Genomic DNA, 21,770 nt, shown 5'->3' with positions numbered 1-21,770 from the left:
TAGTTAGAAACTAGTGACTGTAATCATTATCAATGTTTTGGAATTGGTTTCACCTAGTGCCGCGCCACCAGTGGCTCTGATATGTACAGTAAATGCTGGCAGAATTAACAATAATGTATTATATGTAGGGAATAGAATCTCCGGTAGTATATACCGGCCCCAGAATACTAGTCAGATATCGGAGTAGAGCAAAATTAAATTAAAAATAAATAAAGATTGTATCGCAAAATTCTTCTCTTTTTTTTTGTAGTGTATGTGATTTGTTGAAATAAAAAAAAATCTGAAAATATGGCTTATAGAATTAGCGGAGAAGGATATTCAGCGTTTTTCCGGGAACAAGAAGAGCCAAGGGAAAGTGCTTGCGAGGAAACAGATGACGGCTATACTTGTCTACTTTGTAACACCAGCTATGAGAAAGGTTAGTGTATTGTTTAAATGGTACAAATATTTTGGGAGGGGGTAGCCTGAGAGGCGTCGGCTTGGGGCATACCCTGCCGCTCTATTGATTACTTAGTTCAGCAAAGACTGAGCGCTTTTTTTTTGTTTTGTTTTTTTTCAGAAATTTTGCAAAAGAAAAGTTTATATTTACTCGTGAAAGAGATTCCACCATATTAGATACTATTTTAATTTTCAGTATTGAGTTCTGTGAGGGGTTTATTAGAAGGAAATATTCTCTTTTTAAAGTTTGATAGTTTTTCATTGATATATTGGATTAAAAATGGAAAATATGGCTACTTATAGGAAATGGAAAGTGTTACTCGCATATCGCATTGTTTTATTTAAAGAATAATAATTTGATAATCTTTTATTTGACACTGATAGACAACCATATCCAATCGAATTCTGCACCATCTTTGCGCCTTTTTGGAGCTAGCCACCCTTCTCAAAGAGTAGTGGTTATTTTACTGACTTTTTATTTCCTAACAAGATCGAGAGCAAAATAGTATCAGCTTCTGTTTCCTCCCTTTCTTTTTGCTTTCAGTATTGCTGCCTGCATTCATTGCAGTTGTTTCCTGAAATTACCTTCCACACCGTCTGATGTAGCGACTCGAAATATTTTTAATCAGGTGATTAAAATTCTCACCAAGAATCACTGGACAATTTTTTGTACCTCTTTTTTTTATTATTCTTCTTCATCATCTTTTAACTGGAAATTGGTAATTTCGATTTCTTCTGTTCTTATTTTTGAACTTGTGAACCCAAGGTGACGTCATCTTTTTTTGAGTTGAAACTTGTGTTTATAAAAACTTACGTTTTTTTTTATTAAGCTTGTGTATAATAAACATTCTATGAAAGCATTCTAACTAAATAATAATACTATATCGATAAAGCTTGATCAAACTTGGGTAGAACTAAAGAAAACAATAAACTCCATTTTGAATTCAGTTTTAATTCCGGTCTCCATGAATGTAGTTTGTAGCAGGCACTGCAAGGCGCTACCATGCCTTACACAGTTGTATTGCGGTACTAGACTACCTTTAAATTTCTTCTAATAAAGAGTAAAGAAATTTAGTCAAATGTTTTTGTACTGATTTCACCAGATATTAAGAATTTTGAGATTTAGTAAAAAAGTGGTTAGAAACTACTCTCTCTCACAATATAAATGAGTGTAAAAGGGGAGTTGTTAACATTATTATTCAAAAACGCAAACTTGCCGGTTGTTCATTTTTACTTTCTCTTACTCCCTACAGAAAGAAGTATTGTGATCGTGTAAACTGTTTTCTATCTGAAATTACATATTTTGAGCTTAATAGTTCTTTTAATATGAAAAAAGAAGTTAATTTTTATCTCATACAATTTTTCTTCCAACTCAGATTATTTGAATCGTATTTAATTCTCAACAAGATTACACACTTAAAAAAATACACTTAAATGAAATCTTAAAAAGTTGCTTACTCCAACCTCTCCATGAGAAATAAAAATATTTGTTTTTTTAATAGAAAAATAATGTACTTCCGGTTAATGTTGGCTCAAAATTGTTTTTAATATTTTATTCCTCCTTAAAACAAACACTTAACAGTTTGCGCCGTATTTTTTGAAAAATGATACTTTAACAGGAATCTATTCTGCTTCATTTAGCATTTCTGAGAGCTGAGCTACTGAAGATGTGCGCGCTGAAGTCATTTCTTCTTTCTATATTGCAGAATGGACACCGAAAACTCTCCACCACTTCAATTCGGTGAAGGTGGTAATAGTCTTGCCCAGACATAAGCCGAAAATAGGATAAAAAGTTCTAGGATAATCCAGATGTGGCAGAAACTTAAGGATCCAGAAAACCCTTCCCCTAGTACAAGACAGCCTCATCCTCCTGATAGTACTTTTAATAGGGGCCCGGTTATTTGTTTTTCGGGAGGATAGCATACTGGTAAGTTGGTGCTAATACAACGTTAAATTTTTGGTAATGTTGATGACGAAATAGTGAACTCTCTGAAAAGGATATTTAGAGAAAACTGATTTTCAGAATGAAAAAAAAAAAACGAAGTACTGAACGCAGTACAGTAAAACTCACCATAACTATAAAATCGCACATCTGTAACGGAAACCTTCAACCAATTAAATCTATTATTACTATTAACTGGCTAAGTTCTGCTACAACAAATGAAGTTCAAAATAAAATTGCTAATACAACCACTAAAGGTAACAAGATTAACAAGGCATTGTCCTACTTTTACAGGGAAAAGTTGCACTTCTGGTTATAAATCCAATCAAAAGCCTGGAACAGAACCGAAAATGTCGGCGAAATGAAAACAAAATTGAGTTTCCCACAATTTGAGGTGATTAGTTCGTCTAAATTTCTTTGTTTCTACACAAATCTTTTGCTAAGACATTATTTCCTTAGATATATGATCGATCTGTGCATCAGTTTCTTATAAGGAAGAACTCTAAATCCTAGAGTATTCAAGTGTTCCAAAATAAAGTTAGTTTGATATTACTGGAAAGCCATAGTTTGATAATTATCGATAACTAGCTTTGTTGAATACCTGTATATTTCAAGTGTCACATATTTCTCCATCCAAGAACATTATTCGTTCATATTTCTCTTCATTATTTCAGACATTTGACTGTGGGTCCTTAATTTGTGATCCAAATAGATTACATTCTCTACTAAGATGGATGGTTAACCAACAAACTTCGCTTACAACGTTGTTCAGAAAATAAATATTAATGGCTTGATAATTAGCCATATTGCTGTAGTTTGGAAGGTTTAGTTACAAATCTCTCTACTTTTTAGAGTTCATTGACCTCCAGAGGTTACAATGATAAACAATTTTTAAATTTCGAAGATTTAATAAAAAAATTGCAAGGAAATTATTAATGACACATAATTGGGTTTTACATTTGTTTTTCTTTTCTCTTGGCTGCCGCAGGGATTACCAAAAATAGAATATCGACTTCTGTGAATGTATTTTTGTTAAAGTAATCAATAATATCGATTTCGGCGTTATCTGTAGTTTTAGACAGGTAATTTATTTTTTTTATGAAGGCATTTTATGTATCATGGAGCTAATTAAGTTTGGAAATTAAATGTTATTACACTGAAACGAAAGGAAGAATGGCGATTCAGTAGAAATACGTGAATTATATATCGTATTTCTACTATTTTATTTATAAAGATCAAAGGTATGGGGATGAAAACATGAATCAGAAATACACGCAATTCGGAAGAAAATATCTCTTACATGGTTAGATTTGCTCACATCGAATGTTAAAAAAAATTTATAATCACTCAATAAAAGATCGAGGAGTGAAGAAAGATTTACTTGGAAGGAATGTTTAGCGTGGATCATCTGCAGAGGCTGGAACAAGGGAAAACATCCTAAGATGGTGGCCATTCTTATTTAGCTGTAATATTGAGAATGAATCCTTTCTGATTATGATAGTTTTCTGAAGAAACCAATCATATGGATCGATTAGAAAAGCAGGGATTTGATCTCAACCCGAGCCCTGAACTTCTCCAAATATTTAGCTAACAAATTCTGAAATATCAAGAATAAACCAACATTAAAATTTGAGACCTGAATTGGATACCATTGATATCAGCCAAAACAAGAACTTTTTATATTAATAGATCTCTGAACTTTTGATTTACAAGTTTTCATATGTTTTTATATTTTTGTTAGAATTTTGTTGTTAAGAGCCTAGAAATAGATTTCCATCGTATATTAAGGAGGCCGTGAGAAGTTTTTATGACATCAAATTTTGTCTAGTTTTTCCAAGTCTATTTCTATATGGAATTTTCTTTATTATACTTCAAAATGTAACACTTTTTTTGGCTCCTTAGATTCGCTCTTTTGTGATGCTAATTTGAGGTCGAAATATGATTAGATGGCCGTGGTCATCTTGGACGATTAAGCAACCTCTTTGGAAAAAATACAGCAAATTTTCAGTACTTGCTTTCCTTTTCATTTCCTTATCACAGTTCTTTTTGTTTTTAATTGCAGTCGCATTTCGTTTGTTTGTGTTTTCCCCGTAGCTAAAATTATAGGTTTTCACTTCACGTAAGGAATTTGTGTCGTAATTAGTAATAACAACATGCAACTGTATGTATTTACACGACAGCTCAAATATAGATGTTCTACAAAAAAAACTGATAATAATAATAAAATAACGTGGTTATTTTTTAAATAATTATTTTGCGCTTCGACTGCTTTGAAAGCCATTTAATGCCTTAAATATTTTTCTCCCTTCGAACCATTTCTTCTCAAACTCGTACCTGGTTCATGCCATCTTACTTAATGGTTTACTTAAACCATCTTGGAACAATTTTCTTTTACGAAAACGAATATTATTACTTCTTTTTATTCGAAACTGTCTCTGTAACTAGATTTAAACTTCTCTCGAGCCTATATTTTCTTCTTTTACCATTGGACTTGCTTTCAAGGCCAAATGGGATGTGCTTTCACTTTTGTGTGCCTCTACTTGCCTGAAATTTTTGTCCTTTCCCTTTAACTCAGTATTTATTTACATCCTGTACATACATATACATCAAGTAAATGTGATCTTCATTTAGTTATGCACAGATTGTAGGCTGAATCCGAGGATCCAGCGCCACAATCGGGAAGGCATGCTGAGAGGGGCTAGCCAATGCTGGAACTCTCTAGAGGTTGGAAGGAAGTTTAGGAAATTGGTAAAAGGTCGCGGGGCCAACGTCATTTCAAGCGTCGTGGAGGACTGTCGGGATGGGTTGTTGTGGATAAGGCTTGTGCTGTGGGATTAGGATGTATGGTTAGGCTATTATGGAAATTAAGAAAGCGAGAATGGATTAGGTCATTGACAAAAGGGATATTGAGGTCTTGTATGGAGGGTTAAATTGGATACATAATAAGGAGCGTTGACGATATGCCGAAGGACTTTAGATTGAAAGGATTGGATTCTTTGGATGTTGGCAGGTTTCGCACAGCCTCACAACTCAGCTCCGTAGGTCCAGATGGGTCTTAGTAGTGTCTTGTATAGAGTCAGTTTGTTCTGTACGTTAATGACTGATCTCCGCCCTAGCAGTCTTCGTTGTTGTCCGTATCGTCTATAATTCAGATTCTAAACGTATTTTTCTCTCAGGGAGATTTTGTTGTCCGAGTGAGAATTGCTGGATCTTCAGGCTGTTTTACCTTCTATCCCTTAACGCCCCCTTACTTGTGCCAGACGAATGCCTGCAACCAACGTCAGCGATTTTTCAACTTACTAGTGTGAACTTATAACCACTTCATTCTCCAGAGCCAAAATCAGAAAGTAATTAGTAAATATCCACCTCCACTTTGTCACAACTCTGAATATAGCCACTGCAGTTAATTACATTGTTCCAAAGCTTTCTTTTTATCTTCCTACATTTCTAAATTTGGAAAATGCATCCATTTACTTCCCCCCAAACCATATTTTTCAACTTACCTGCCTTCTTGACTTGAAACCAACGAACTTAGACATCATTTCACGCTACATCCCAATTAGTTGAGCAATATATTATAGGGATCTCAAAACGTATGTTTTTGGATGAAAAATAAAATAAAAAAACTAAATAATAAAAATGCACGATTGCAATACTTTCTCTTACAAGGTATAAGAGAAAGTAGAAAAGAAACTACTTCATTTTTGTGTCACCTACCGGACGTCAGAATCAGGTTTTCTTGTGTTGCAACTGGACCAGCAAATCTTGAGTACCTTTCGCCGTAGGTAATCGAGTTATGGTGCTTTCTTTAAAGGCAACTAAGTTTTGTTCACAAAAACAATTCTGTTATTCCTTATTTCATACTTTCAAATGAATTTATAATTAAATTAGGGGAGTTGCTTGTAAAGATTTTAATATAGAGAAAAATATTGATTCTAGTAGGTAAACAAAAAAAAAAATCCTAGCTTTGTAAAGGATCCATAAACTTCACCACTTATAAAGTAAGAACCTCCAACGAAAACTACAGGTTGACCTTTTTATCTAACTAGTGACCCGTAAATAATCGATATTTCTGATCACTATTTTACAAGGCGTATCGAATATATATCTATATAATTTTATTTCATAAAAAGTGCTACCTGTTTGCTCGGCAATGATTTTCTTCTGGTCTATTTGTGCTGAAAAGTTGTGACTAACTGACTGTACAATTCTTTCTTTCATCTTTCGACTTTCTTGTCTGACTTCAACTTTCCAAGTAGTTAAGAGCAGACTTGAAAGAAGTTTAATTTATGACGTCTTCTACAATAGCATAAATTTAAAGAAGCTTATGTCGCCAAATAAACGAATACTATTAGTATTACGATCGCATATTAATTAGCGAATCCTTTAATAATAATATTAGCAGAATTATAAATGTAAATAATATTATTTTAGAATACAGAAAAAGGCCTTTTAAAGGATTCGTCCAATAGTTGTAACTAATTCAACAAAAAAGAATAAATAAATAAATTTAGAATCCACAGTAGTATTTGTCGATTGTTATGTATTCTTGAACTACTGGATTTCGTTTGTAATTCCTGTGTCACAAAGCCTCTTGGAATATTGTTATTTTCTTAATTGTTAATGTTAATATATCTGAGAACTTCATTGTTTTTGTTTATGCGTTCGTATTAAATTACCAAAGAGATTCAGTTTCAAAACTTCTTTAGTTAGCACCTGACACATGGATTATACAAGTATTATAGAATCTTGTTTAACTTCTCTCCTCCATTGTAATATTAGTAATATCAGATTTCACTAGTTTAGTTTCATTACCATTAGCGTAATTTATTTTTAGTTTTAATCAAAGTAATAGAACGCAATAAAATTGTGGTGCTCTAAGATTGCATGTCGTAATACGAAGATCTGGTTTAGAAGGTTCTTTTCCAATTTTTCCTTCTTCTTATTTGAAGAAAAAAGTGAGTATTGCGATGCGCAAACATTTTTGAAATTGAGTTTCCTCTGAAAAAGAGTTTTTAAGTTGCGCTAAATTAAAAAAAAAATGTTTCTAGCGCAAGTTCTGTGACATAAGTGTCTGAGTGGACAGAATGTCTCCAAAACGATAAGAAGCACGATACTGAAACGGAATTCAGTTTTGGTATTATCTCTATAATTTCAACTAGATGGATTTTTGATCCAATTATTCGTGTTTATCTAAATGTTTAAGTAACCCACAAATGAGTCCGGATTACCTTACTAAGTCTGCCCCAGGCATCATTACTTTGTGCGGCAGCCAACCAGTTTTTGGTTCCCAGTACATTTCTTGCATCTGCAGTAACGCTATCGGTCCACCTTGCCTTTCTAAAACTGCGAATCTCTCTATTTAGCTCCCACCTGGCTATCGTGCTTACTTCCACTCTAATGACATGTACTGCCCATCTTAACCTTGCTAGTTTGATAAACCTTACCACATACTGATCTAGACTTTAGAGCTCCTAGAATTACCTTCTTTTCTACATCTGCCCATCTTAACCTTACTAGTTTGATAAACCTTACCACATACTGATCTAGACTTTAGAGCTCCTAGATTTATCTTCTTCTCTACATCTGCCCATCTTAACCTTCCTAGTTTGATAAACCTTACCACATACTGATCTAGACTTTAGAGCTCCTAGAATTACCTTCTTCTCTACATCTGCCCATCTTAACCTTACTAGTTTGATAAACCTTACCACATACTGATCTAGACTTTAGAGCTCCTAGATTTACCTTCTTTTCTACATCTGCCCATCTTAACCTTACTAGTTTGATAAACCTTACCACATACTGATCTAGACTTTAGAGCTCCTAGATTTACCTTCTTTTCTACATCTGCCCATCTTAACCTTGCTAGTTTGATAAACCTTACCACATACTGATCTAGACTTTAGAGCTCCTAGATTTACCTTCTTTTCTACATCTGCCCATCTTAACCTTACTAGTTTGATAAACCTTACCACATACTGATCTAGACTTTAGAGCTCCTAGATTTATCTTCTTCTCTACATCTGCCTGGTCCCAACCGGACCATATATTTTTACAGACTATGTTTCTTTTAAATGTCAGGACCCATTCCTTCTCTTTTACTAGTCACTCAGATTTCTTAACCGCATATGAGAACTGGGCGAATGAAAACCCACATTTGTCTTTCTTGAGGTCAGATTGCTGGAATCTGTTCACTGTAGCAACAGATTCTCCTTGACTACCTCTTCTTTGGAAACATCATTCTGGGAATTTATTACTGATCCCAGATAAATAAATTAGTCTAACTAAAAAGTGAAAGTGTACGGGCCAATGATAATATTTACAATATGAGGCCCTTCTTATCATGACTTAATATGCGAGTATTTTGTATTTGTGTGGTTTACTTCTAACCCAAAACCTCTTGCAGTAAATTCGACATCCATTCATACTTTTTCCATTTGCCTCTTCGAGCTTGACACTATATTTATGTTCTAGTAGGCGAGTAGCTACCTTTTTCTATTTAACACTGTGCTGCCCGTCTGTATGTTTGACTTCTTTATTAAATAGGTTACATAATTATCAAAATTACTTTATAGATAATGAAGTAAATCAAAGAATGGATTTCTTTTCTACTTTTATTGATTGAATAAAAAACATATTTTTTTTAGAGTAAAACATTTGGAGATTTTTATTCAGTTTTAACAGTTATTGTTATCATTATTATTAGTACGAGGGTCGTTTGAAAAGTCCGTGCAAAGTCAGAGAGATAGCACTACTGGCGCGTATCGAGGTTATGTTTAGTTAGTAGCATCTCTTGGAAGAACACACACCAAGTTTCAGCCAGATCGGTCTATTTCTTTGTGTTTGGCATTCGTTTGAATAGAGGAAGTCGAGTGATTTTCAAAAAATGGACGAAAAAGAATTTCGTGTGTTGATTAAACACTACTTTATGAAAGGCAAAACGCCTCAGGAGACTAAAGAGAAGCTTGATAAACATTATGGTGACTCTACACCTTCGATTAGAACAGTTTATAAGTGGTTTCAAAATTTTCGGAGTGGCCATATGGGCACAAGTGACGCTGAACGTTCTGGACGCCCTGTTGAGGTTACTACTCCAGAAATCATTGATAAAATCCATGATATGGTGATGGATGACAGAAGAGTGAAGGTGCGTGAGATTGCTAGTGCTGTGGGCATCTCGAATGAACGGGTACATAATATTTTGCATCAACATTTGGACATGACAAAGCTATCCGCAAGATGGGTGCCGCGATTGCTCACGCTTGACCAAAAACGAAATCGTGTGAAGTGTTGCAAGGACGGTTTGCAGCTGTTCCAGAAGAATTCGCAGGATTTTAAGCGTCGTTTCGTCACTGTGGATGAAACATGGATACATCACTACACTCCTGAGACCAAAGAACAATCTAAACAATGGGTTACCAAGGGGGAATCTGCGCCAAAAAAGGCGAAGACCGTTCCTTCGGCCGGAAAGATTATGGCGACTGTCTTTTGGGATTCGCAAGGAATAATCCTCGTCGACTATCTGGAAAAGGGTAAAACTATTACAGGTGCATATTATTCATCGTTATTGGACCGTTTGAAAACCGAGCTGCAAGAAAAACTCCCACGATTGGCCCACAAAAAAGTCCTTTTCCATCACGACAACGCACCAGCTCACACCTCAGCAGTTGTGGTCGCAAAATTAATGGAAATAGGGTTCCAACTCGTTTCACATCCCCCCTATTCTCCAGACTTGGCTCCCTCGGACTACTATTTGTTCCCCAATATGAAGAAATGGCTGGCGGGAAAAAGATTTTATTCAAACGTGGAGGTGATTGCAGAAACGAATGGCTATTTTTCAGACTTGGACAAATCCTATTATTCGGAAGGGATCAACAAACTAGAGCAGCGTTGAACGAAGTGAATAAGCCTAAAAGGAGGCTAAGTTGAAAAATAAAAAAGGTTTACCACAAAAAATTAAGTAGTTTTTATTTTTGCACGGACTTTTCAAACGACCCTCGTATGTTATTTAAAAAATCATATATATAGCCAAAATAAATGTAAATTAATTAAAGCAATGGCAAAGCCGTCTGCTTCAGAACACTGCTTAAATTATTCAACAGTTATTGTTGATTACATTACTTATGAATGAATAAATTACGTCATAAATGGAAACAACAGACAGAATTGGAGTGCTATTGATTATAAAGATTAGAAGGTTCATTGACCAACTTCTGAGTGTCTTTTAAAAACATTACAGTACGTAACTCTTTTTATTCAATATGACCGTTAATATCGGATAACTAGATAGAAAGGCATAAAATTAATAAAAACTTCCTTTTAAAATCAAAAATAAAGAAAACCAGAGAAAGCTGATGGCCCAGATTTGTTGGATTGCCTTGTATAGGGTCAAGGATGCAGACTCTATGTGTAAATTCAGATACGATACTTGTCAGATTACATTATTAGTTTGTTTCTTTTATACTGCAATTAATTTCTCGGTTTGTAGTTCTTTTACTATTTCAGTAGATTATAATATTAATGTAGAATCGAGCGACGTAAAATGTATCCAACATCCCAATCTTAAAACTTATAAATAAATTAACTCATCAAATCCTGTTGAACAATTTTGCATCGAATGATTTCCTTCAAAACAATAACAAACTAATTCTTTCTAATATTACACAGGTGGTAGTACAATGTAATTCACTATGATAACACTTTAAAAATGAGACCCATGCTGAAACGGGTAAATGCCTTTAACAATGAGCATTTTTATCAATTTAAGTCGTAGTGTACGTCATTTCCGACTTGTGGATGATGCGGCAATCTTTGAACGTTATGAAGGATGAAAAATATACAACTCACAACTTTTCAGCGTCAGTTGCACTGTTTTGGAGGTAAAAGAATCATCATTAAAAGTAAGAATATATATTTTATATAGAACCGTTACTTTTTCCCAACTAAGTACCATTACACATTTTTCTTTATGCCATGTCTATCACGAGCGTACCCTTAAAACGTTAGTCTTGACTTTAGTCGTATAATCAGTTTGAATGTTAGCCTCCACGCAGACAACAATACAATACGATGGATGAAGTAATGGACTGGCATGCAGCAGCAACAGTTGAAGTGAAATTCTGACGAAAATCTACTTCCTGGGGAAGTGACTTATTGAACAGTACCGCTACATGGGCAATATTTTCCAAGTTACGTGTCTAAGAGATATTTCTCTCTTAAAATTATACTTAATTTTGTGGTAGGTAATAAAAAATTGTAACGATATTATAAACACAATTGATATTGAAGTGTTATTTATTAGTACGTGGTTCTTTTAAATAGCTTCAATCTGATTTTTCTATCTGACTACTACGAGGGTCGTTTGAAAAGTCCGTGCAAAAATAAAAACTACTTAATTTTTTGGGGTAAACCTTTTTTATTTTTCAACATAGTCTCCTTTTAGGCTTATACACTTCGTCCAACGCTGCTCTAGTTTGTTGATCCCTTCCGAATAATAGGATTTGTCCAAGTCTGAAAAATAGCCATTCGTTTCTGCAATCACCTCCTCGTTTGAATAAAATCTTTTTCCCGCCAGCCATTTCTTCATATTGGGGAACAAATAGTAGTCCGAGGGAGCCAAGTCTGGAGAATAGGGGGGATGTGAAATAGAGTTGGAACCCTATTTCCATTAATTTTGCGACCACAACTGCTGAGGTGTGAGCTGGTGCGTTGTCGTGATGGAAAAGGACTTTTTTGTGGGCCAATCGTGGGCGTTTTTCTTGCAGCTCGGTTTTCAAACGGTCCAATAACGATGAATAATATGCACCTGTAATAGTTTTACCCTTTTCCAGTTAGTCGATGAGGATTATTCCTTGCGAATCCCAAAAGACAGTCGCCATAATCTTTCCGGCCGAAGGAACGGTCTTCGCCTTTTTTGGCGCAGATTCCCCCTTGGTAACCCATTGTTTAGATTGTTCTTTGGTCTCAGGAGTGTAGTGATGTATCCATGTTTCATCCACAGTGACGAAACGACGCTTAAAGTCCTGCGGATTCTTCTGGAACAGCTGCAAACCGTCCTTGCAACACTTCACACGATTTCGTTTTTGGTCAAGCGTGAGCAATCGCGGCACCCATCTTGCGGATAGCTTTGTCATGTCCAAATGTTGATGCAAAATATTATGTACCCGTTCATTCGAGATGCCCACAGCACTAGCAATCTCACGCACCTTCACTCTTCTGTCATCCATCACCACATCATGGATTTTATCAATGATTTCTGGAGTAGTAACCTCAACAGGGCGTCCAGAACGTTCAGCGTCACTTGTGCCCATATGGCCACTCCGAAAATTTTGAAACCACTTATAAACTGTTCTAATCGAAGGTGCAGAGTCACCATAATGTTTATCAAGCTTCTCTTTAGTCTCCTGAGGCGTTTTGCCTTTCATAAAGTAGTGTTTAATCAACACACGAAATTCTTTTTCGTCCATTTTTTGAAAAATCACTCGACTTCCTCGATTCAAACGAATGCCAAACACAAAGAAATAGACCGATCTGGCTGAAACTTGGTGTGTGTTCTTCCAAGAGATGCTACTAACTAAACATAACCTCGATACGCGCCAGTAGTCCTATCTATCTGACTTTGCACGGACTTTTCAAACGACCCTCGTAGTTCACTAAGAAGCCATGTTAAGCTCGGCTTAACTTTTTAGACGCTTCAGAACAGAAAAACCCAACTTAGCCGACTTCAAACTTTGGCAAAGAGATAATTCCACAGTTAATATTCAGAGGTGACTGTAAAAGACTGGCTTTTGGTGACTGTAATAATTGATTGAGGTGAAAATGATCCCAGAACTGGAATTATTGGTCCAAAACTCTTAATTCTCTATTGCGAAAAAGAAATATGAAATTAAATGTAACTAACAGATTGGGGGACATCCTAACTTTCCAGAGATAACTATTTGAATTTTGTTCAATCTAATTTCTGAAGAAAAGTGAAGAAAGTCAATCACTTCTTAAATTTTAAGAGAAATGAAAGATAATTTTAAATAATGAACAGTCTTAAAGGTTTTAATTTTGAGAAATTGTAAAAAGTTGCACTGTAAAAAATAACCCATTGGAAGATATTTAATGAACTAAAAATATGTCTACCGGTTTTCAAATCCCATAAAAGTAATAAGTAAGCGAATTAAAGTAACATATATAAATACATAAGATAATGTTACTACACGTAATCGGAATTACAGTAGAAACACCGTTGGGCGTAACTAATCTCTTTCTGTGCATTTACCGTTGTCTGTTGCTTAGTTATATCCAACATTGAATTCATTACATTTCAGAGAATATTTACAGAGATTTATGGACTTAAACCTTGTAAATAGAAGGAATAAATATTTTTAGAAATAAATAATAATAGAAATAAATATTTTGTTATCCCCCGAATACAATTATAAAAATTTAGTGATATTCACAAGATCATAACTCCTCCAGGTAGTGAGGGAAGTAAAATCAGGATCGTTATAGTCCTGTTCGCTAAGAAATGTGGAATAAAATAACAATGTCACATCCTTCCACCGTCTGAGAAAATATCAATAATGTTGACGCCGTTTTGTTTTAAACGCGCCACTGTCTCACAGTAAAGCTGATCAATAGACTGTATATTTAATTTTTTGACGTTTATTTACCGTACAAATATTTGCAAAATACATTTCATAATTATTTACAGTATAAGGTTTTGTTTTGTAATTTTATAATTACTCTAATCTATTGTGCTTTTTAGATAGTTTTGTTTAATGAAAACATTATTTAAGTGCGCTCATTTTATCTGTACTTTCTAATTATCAGTGTGTAATTTAGTCCTGCCCTATTCATTTAGCAAAATCATTTAGCTTTATAATAACCTTATCTTTATTTAGCCTTATAATATATCATTTTATATAACTATTATTTTAAGATTTACGAGAAGTAGCAATGTTCCGAAAACTAGCTGGAAATTATAAACGTTATCAAATTGGTTTTTCTATTTTCAGTATATTTGAAACCAATAAAGGAAAAAGAATTGCCTAATTGGACCTAGCTACCTCATTCTCCATAACGCCGATGTGACCCGGCTTCTAGGTCAAAAGACACTTTTTCCAGTCTCCTGAGGACATTGAAACACAAATATCAAGGTGAAGACACAAGAATTTAGTGCTTTCAAGCGCAGAATGGCTATCCGAGTAGATACAATACCCATTTTAAAGTTAAATTCCGTATCCGCTTATCCGAAATAGAACAAAGTATAGGATATCACTCAGATTGGGAGATAGTTCTTCATTCTTCGATAGACACGGTGAAGTACTTGTCTGTCTCAGACCTTCCATCTATTCTGGAACTATAGGTGTAAACCTAGTTAAGTTAGTGACTTAGATTTTTGAAAAACTGTTTCCTGTATGACGCGTTCATTAAAGTAATTGAATTTTATCTCAATGAAATCTTTACTTCATTTTTACTTTTTAATAAAATCAATGGTATTGAATTAGTAGTGACGTGATAACCTTCGACCACCCTACCCTGCCCAACAGTGATCTGCTTATTCCTGACCAACCGGATGGCCTCCAATTAATTATGGTCGTCCTCCACTTCCTGTAAAAAATTTATAAAAACTTGCTTGATCAGGGTTATCATCGCTCTTCATGGGTATTTTCTCATCGCCTTGATAATTGGTGTAGTTCTAATCTTCTTACCATCTTTAATTCTGTATGCGATGAATTTAGATCAATGAAACAATTTAGTTGAATGTTTAAAAGTAATGCTTAAATTTTATGAATCCCATATTTTAATATTTGGTCATTCAATTTTATTAATCAACTTTTTTAAAGGTAAAATATTTACTGTTTTGTTGGCTCATGAGCAAATAACTTCCATAAGCCAAAAGGAAAGTAAAGAATTAAACAATAAACCTTTAGGAAGAGATATGTTGAAGAAAAAGTGATTTAGTGGCTTTGTATACAGGTTGTACTGTAAGTAGAATATCTACACAGTTTAAGCCCCGCTTGTAGCTTTATTTTATTTATTTTTTATTTTATTTTTATTTTTTGAAAAACATAGTTGTAAAGCAGAATTCGATAGTGGGGCTTTAGGTCCCACCTGAAAAAATAGGCGATTACTTTACTAGGTAATGATTGTCGAATAATACAAACTCACAACCGTTAGAATACTTATTCTACGAATTCATATCACATTGGTTTTTGTGTATAGTTTGCCAAAGTGATAAATTTCAACAAAGATATAGTTTTACCTCTCATCCATATTAATCACTTTCTTGTCATACGTCGAAATATTCTGAATCGCAACTCTCGGAGGATTCAGAAAAAAGCTTTCATTTCAGGATCAGCACTAAACATGAATACAATAATTATTTTAACTACAGCAATGATTTATCACTAATGTTAACGTCATTAGTTAAGTGCTTACCTTGAAGAGAACATTTTTACTGAACATAAATATTGAACAATTCAATACAAAATTATCATAACCTTCAAAAAAAAAGTCTGGGAATATTATTGTTTTATTGAATTTGAAATTAATATAATTTTTGTTGTTGTCCACGGACATTTCCTTAACGTGTCCGATTTCCGTAGTGCTCTCAAAAAGTTCCAATGACTTTGTTTTTTGTTTTTTTATTTCTCCTACACAAGGTTTATTACCTTTAATAGATGATTTAACGTTTCTAGGAGTTATTTCTAGGAGCGTATATTTTTTTCTAAAGTGAAATGTCATTAAAAGGTACGGTTGTACCTCTTAACTAACCCTTTTAAAGTGGGAATTATTGTACGTATGTATTATATACTTTGTTATACAGCAATTTTTTTTTAAAAACATTGGATGTGGCTCTTAGGAGAACAAGAGGAACGCCACTTCAACTTTTCAACAATTCATCTTAGAGATAAGATCCCCAAAATGATGCAACGTGTTCCACTTCTAAAAATTCATTGTTCACCACTATACATTCACCCACAATCGATATTTTAAAACTAAAATAAAATGTATTTAATTATTTATTATTTAATAATAATAAAGTTATTTATTTATTAAAACTGTCTGGTAGGACAGTTGTATAAGGGTTGATCGTCAAAAACTGCACGAAAAAGCGTAACGTTGAAAAACACCCAACTTTGACAATTTTTTTCTCTTTTTCTATAAAAGATAAAATTCCCAAATTTTCTTTAAATTATAGGGCAAACCCTCCTTTATAGCTGTAATTTTTTTTGCATCAACCCAGATCTAATAGGTTTCTTTATTTAGGGTGTATCAACATTTGAAGTTGTCCCGGAATCTTTTGCTGCTTACAGTTGATCTTGCACAGTGTACTCTCTTTCCAATCAACATTGTCCATTATCGCACCGTTAGCGAGTAGCTTTTAGAAAAATAAAATCTTTACCGTCAGCTGGATTCCAATGCTGAATCCTCGCGTGGTAATCTTGTGCACTAACAACTGTGCTAATCCTTTCCCAAAATTAAGTCATTAAAATTGTTTTACTTGAAAGAATATTTCTTTCAAAAAATTAGAAAACATGAGAAAAGTTACAAATAATTCTTTTCAGATTTTGTTTCCAAGTGTGCAGGTGTAATTTATAATTCTCAGAGCATTCTTCTGTCTCATTAATATAAAGAAGTTAGTGGATTATATAGAGATTATGATTATTTTTTTATTTTACTGGCCAAATTCTTTATTGTACATCATATAACACAATCTTTTTAAACTTAAACGATTATTCAGTTCTTTTATTTTGAATTCAGTTAAAAAATACACATTTAACTGTATTATAGTCCTGACCGATTCTCCACACCAATCGAAATCTCCTGAGGCCGCGGAATTTTCTAGAGGACTGATCCGGACAGATAAGATTCCTTAAAGAGGATTATCTTATTAGAGACTCAGTCTTTCTGTTTACACATTCTTAAATTTTATATTTTTATAAACATTTTCTGTCAAGCCTTTTTTTTTTTAATTATGTATTACATATTAAATGAATATGTAACATGTTTGAAGGATATCTTAAAACACTCAACAACGATAGAATTAAGCCTATTATTTACAGCCACCAGACCATTGTTGGAATGATGTTACAAATGCAAACTAGAACTTTATGAGTGGAGTAGACAGTTAAAGTTCACAAAAAAAAATAAAAATAAATAAATCTAAGATAAGAGAAAGCTGAGAGAAGATCAGTACGTGTGTTTGCCGCTAGAAAGCGCGAGCTCCTCGATTGGACCAAACTTACTCTCACAAGTTGAAGTTGCTGAAAAATATTTAAAATAATTAATTCTAAGCGTTCACTCTTTAGTTACAGTACTACTATATATCGAGGCTTCTTTTAAAGCTAATCATTCAGGCCAATCTTTCGAATGCAAGTTATTATTTCTGTATCAGTTGGTTCGTTATTTTCTTGTATAATAAAATTGCATTGTACATAAATTGCGTATGTTCCTTAAGCAACTCGCACTACCAAGTCATGGGGAAGACCCAAAATTAGTCTTGCTTTTTCTTTTGGTCTATAGTTAACGAACGTCCAGGTAATACCACCTCTCGGCTGAAAAAAGCCACAGACCAAAGAAAATTTCCGAATCAGTTCAGTATAGGTCGCTGAGAAAACTTAAAACTGATTTCACTGGTGCTGTTTTAGAAAAAAAACGTAGCCTACAGTCGCGGTAACAGAAAGTTCAAAAGATTTTATTTTTTCTAAGCTGTGATTGGTGTACTTAAATTTTGCTGGTTATAGAAGTTTGATTGATTATTGAGAATAATGTATTACAACTTAAACCACACACTTAATTTAGGGTACAACACATTTTTAATTTTCTGGGAATTTATCTTTACAAATTTAGGCAACATGATCTCTTCTAGCTAACTATGGGCTGTTCCAAAATATTATCTAGCATCATAATGCCACTCTACATTCACTAACATTAAGTTAAGTAAGATTACTTGTATCAGAAATGTTAGTCCGGTATACGTAATAAGTGGTGAGGGCGAGGATAAATATTCCGTCAATTATAGACGGCATTCAGGTAGGCAAGGTCATCTAGAGCTTCTTGGTTTCCTTTCTCTAAATCAACAACCTACTTTATGCAACAGCTGACTGCCAACATACCTAGCTACTTCTCTCTCATCCTCCCACTCTTATTAGTCGTGTGTTTCGTTTCATTCATTGAAATTTTTTCCTCCATTTTTTGTTGTTGTAGTATTTACATTCAACATTTGTAAAACGTGTTGTAATAACTTTAATGAGCACATATCTTTAAATATATTTGTTTTTTTTAATATACATTTTTTTATTCTTATAGAAATTACACAATACTTCTAACTTCCCGCCAGTGCTATTATCAGATTTGCAGTTGGAGAGTAGGGTCTGGTTAATTCCCTGATCTTCATATCACCGAATCATTACCTTGCGTTTGTCAAAAAAAGGGCCTTACTGCTCACAATTCCTACACTCAGGACTGATGGATCCTTCCTACGTTGCTCGTACACCTACCAAAAAATCTTTAACTGCATCCTATTTATGGTGACATGAAAGCTCGCGTATCCTAAGGTAGTTTGAAGGCTTATGAACCAGTTAATTGTAGAATTTAGTTTTAAAAACCCCGCCACAGTGTGCGAAATTAAAATCAGACAATGACGTGGTATACACGTCGAACGCAAGGCAATACACCCAAAAGTTTACAACGTCGTAATAGTCACTGCCAAGCACTTTTTCTGCAATCTCTGGAGCTTGAGATTACAGAGCATTCTGTGCTCATTCAAAATCTTGCACCGCTTCACGTATGCATTGCTCTAGTTAACTACAGAGGCAAGAGTTTTTACAAGGAAGAAAAGATCTAATGGATAAAGAACTAATGGATCTGTACTCAAAAAAACTATAGCATACTACTCAGTAAAACAGAGTTTATAAGAGCACAAAATTTCATACGAATAATCTGTTGTTTACTGTGGGAATTATAAAGGCCCAATTTCACAGCAAAACCATGACCCAAAAAAATTTCAACTTCCAATATCTTCTCAACTAATGCTTGTGTACTAAAGAAAACTATAGCATACTTCTCAGTAAAACAGAGTGTGTAAGAGCACAAAATTTCATACGAATAATCTGTTGTTTACTGTGGGAGTTATATAGGCTCCATTACACAGCAAAACTATGACCCAAAAAAATTTCAACTCTCAATATCTTCTCAAGTAATGGATCTGTACTCAAGAAAACTGTAACATACTACTCAGTAAAACAGTGTGTAAGAGCACGAAATTTCATACGAATAATCTGTTGTTTACTGTGGGAGTTATAAGGGCCCCATTTCACAGCAAAACCATGACCCAAAAAAATTTCAACTCTCAATATCTTCTCAAGTAATGGATCTGTACTCAAGAAAAGTGTAGCATACTACTCAGTAAAACAGAGTGTGTAAGAGCAGAAAATTTCATACGAATAATCTGTTGTTTACTGTGGAAATTATAAGGGCCCAATTTCACAGCAAAACCATGACCCAAAAAAATTTCAACTCTCAATATCTTCTCAAGTAATGGATCTGTACTCAAGAAAACTATAGCATACTACTCAGTAAAACAGAGTGTGTAAGAGCACAAAAGTTCATACGAATAATCGGTTGTTTACTGTTGGAGTTATAAGGGCCCATTTTTAATAACGGAAGATATTCTAAACGAAACTCGAATTTTTTCTTAAGCTCTAAAATACCGGTCGCTTCACCCGATTTGTTTTGTGTGAGTGCTTTTATAAACTCATTTTTCGAAAAAAATAAGCATACGCTTAAAAAAACTCTTTAGTCTGTTGTTTATTTTAAACTTCTCTGTCATAAACCTATTCTGAACAAAATTATTATTTAACAGTTCTGAGATCTGAGTATATCTATACCGATTTAAATCTTTAGATCTTTTAAAACGATTCCTCTTTTTTTTGTGATGGTGCGGATTTCAGCCTCGTCAAGTTCGATGATAGGTGGGGGTAGAATGGTGCTGATGGGTATGGCTTACTGTTTCGTTGAACTCGATGATTACCCGGTGAGATTTGGAGGTGTTTTGATCTGGCACAATTTAGGTGGCCAGAACCGCCATTTTCCCTCTACTACAGGACAATATATTCAATAAAGTAGCACTTTTGTTTTTGCTGATCTTGTTCTGAACGTTCTCTCCGTCTGGTGACACCGATTCGAAATATCAATCGATTTCATCAGTCACAGATTTCTGGATAGCAAGTTCTTTGACTCACTCTCCTTTTCCTGATCATCCTCTTTCACCACACAAACCCACATATTCAAATGAGATTCATATTCCCATTTAAATGGGCACAACTTGTGACATTCTTGTGAAAAATATTTTTTGCCACCTCTTATTTGTTTACAAACAAACAAAAACTCGTTGAGCTTTTTCACACAGAGAAGTAGATATACTATTTGCTTCGGAATAATATGTCAAAACACTAAGAGACACTTTCATTGTACGTGTACTTCATTAATGTTCTCTTCTAAAAAGGGGTGACTCTGGCCAGCTGGTATATTGATTAGAAAGCATTGGACGCAACACCAAGCGTATTGCTTGGCAGACGCACGCACTTCCCTTATCTGACTCAGTTGTTATGTATCGTAGCAACCAGAATACAAAACATTCGTAGGGAGTATTCAAGCAATTTACAAGGAGGCTACCAGCAATGGCTCACGATCTGCATCTGAAACTTATAGGAAAAAAAGCAATATAATTTACGAATGTACTTTTATAATTTTTTTTCATTTTCTCCAATTCTATTAGTGAGAAAAAGTAATGCGCGCGTACGAATTTACGATTTTGATTTCCCACAGGAAGTGCCTTCAAGTCCCCTGTATCTGAAAAAGTCTTTTTACAAATTTATTTGAGTCACACATAAGTGATCAAAGCTAAAATTCGATATTTCGAATCAGTGCTTCCATGGGGAAATAGTTCAGAACAAAATCAGCCTTTGTAGAACATCACTTTATAGAATATATTGTCAAATTCACAAATTTTCTTAAAAATGCCTCAAAATATTTTCTTTGCTTCTTCAGGTAGTTAGTTCTCAGGAAAAGAACAGCTTAAGCTACCGTTTTAAATATGATTTAAGTGTAATAAGCGGCCACATTACCTGTATTTAATATCAATTAAGATATTTAACACATTACCTGTATTTAATATCAATTAAAATATGTCATTCTGCTGACAGTAAACCTTTAACTAATTTTCTAATTAACCTTTCACCCATTACCTTTCAATGTCCCTTCTCAAATTTAAAGAATGCAGCTATTAAAAATAAATAATATATTTAACTGCCTGTCATATAGGTTGTATACTTTCGCAGGTCTGTTAAATGTGTAAATAAAAAATTTGCACTTAAGAAGTTTACCTTGG

At 34.1% G+C, this 21,770-nt stretch overlaps 1 protein-coding gene across 4 annotated transcripts in view; it reads left to right on the top strand.

Annotated features, from left to right (window-relative positions):
* Positions 1-50: 50 nt before the first annotated feature.
* The window catches only part of Cen (cerebellar degeneration-related protein 2-like), a 127,704-nt gene continuing 105,984 nt past the window's right edge, over positions 51-21,770 (top strand). For 3 of the 4 annotated variants that reach the window (XM_074128682.1, XM_074128677.1, XM_074128676.1), the window contains exon 1: positions 52-418. In XM_074128682.1, the coding sequence (XP_073984783.1) occupies positions 289-418 (130 nt within the window). In that variant the 5' untranslated portion in view covers positions 52-288. Of the gene's footprint in view, positions 419-21,770 lie in introns of all 4 variants that reach the window. The other variant, XM_074128680.1, reaches the window with a different exon arrangement.

The sequence above is a fragment of the Rhodnius prolixus genome, unplaced genomic scaffold (assembly GCF_049639745.1).
Source record: "Rhodnius prolixus isolate KJV_2025 unplaced genomic scaffold, Rpr scaffold_9, whole genome shotgun sequence".
NCBI classification, from domain to species: Eukaryota; Metazoa; Arthropoda; class Insecta; order Hemiptera; family Reduviidae; genus Rhodnius; species Rhodnius prolixus.
Note: the sequence above shows the minus strand (reverse complement) of the source record. Positions and strands in the feature narration are given on the sequence as shown.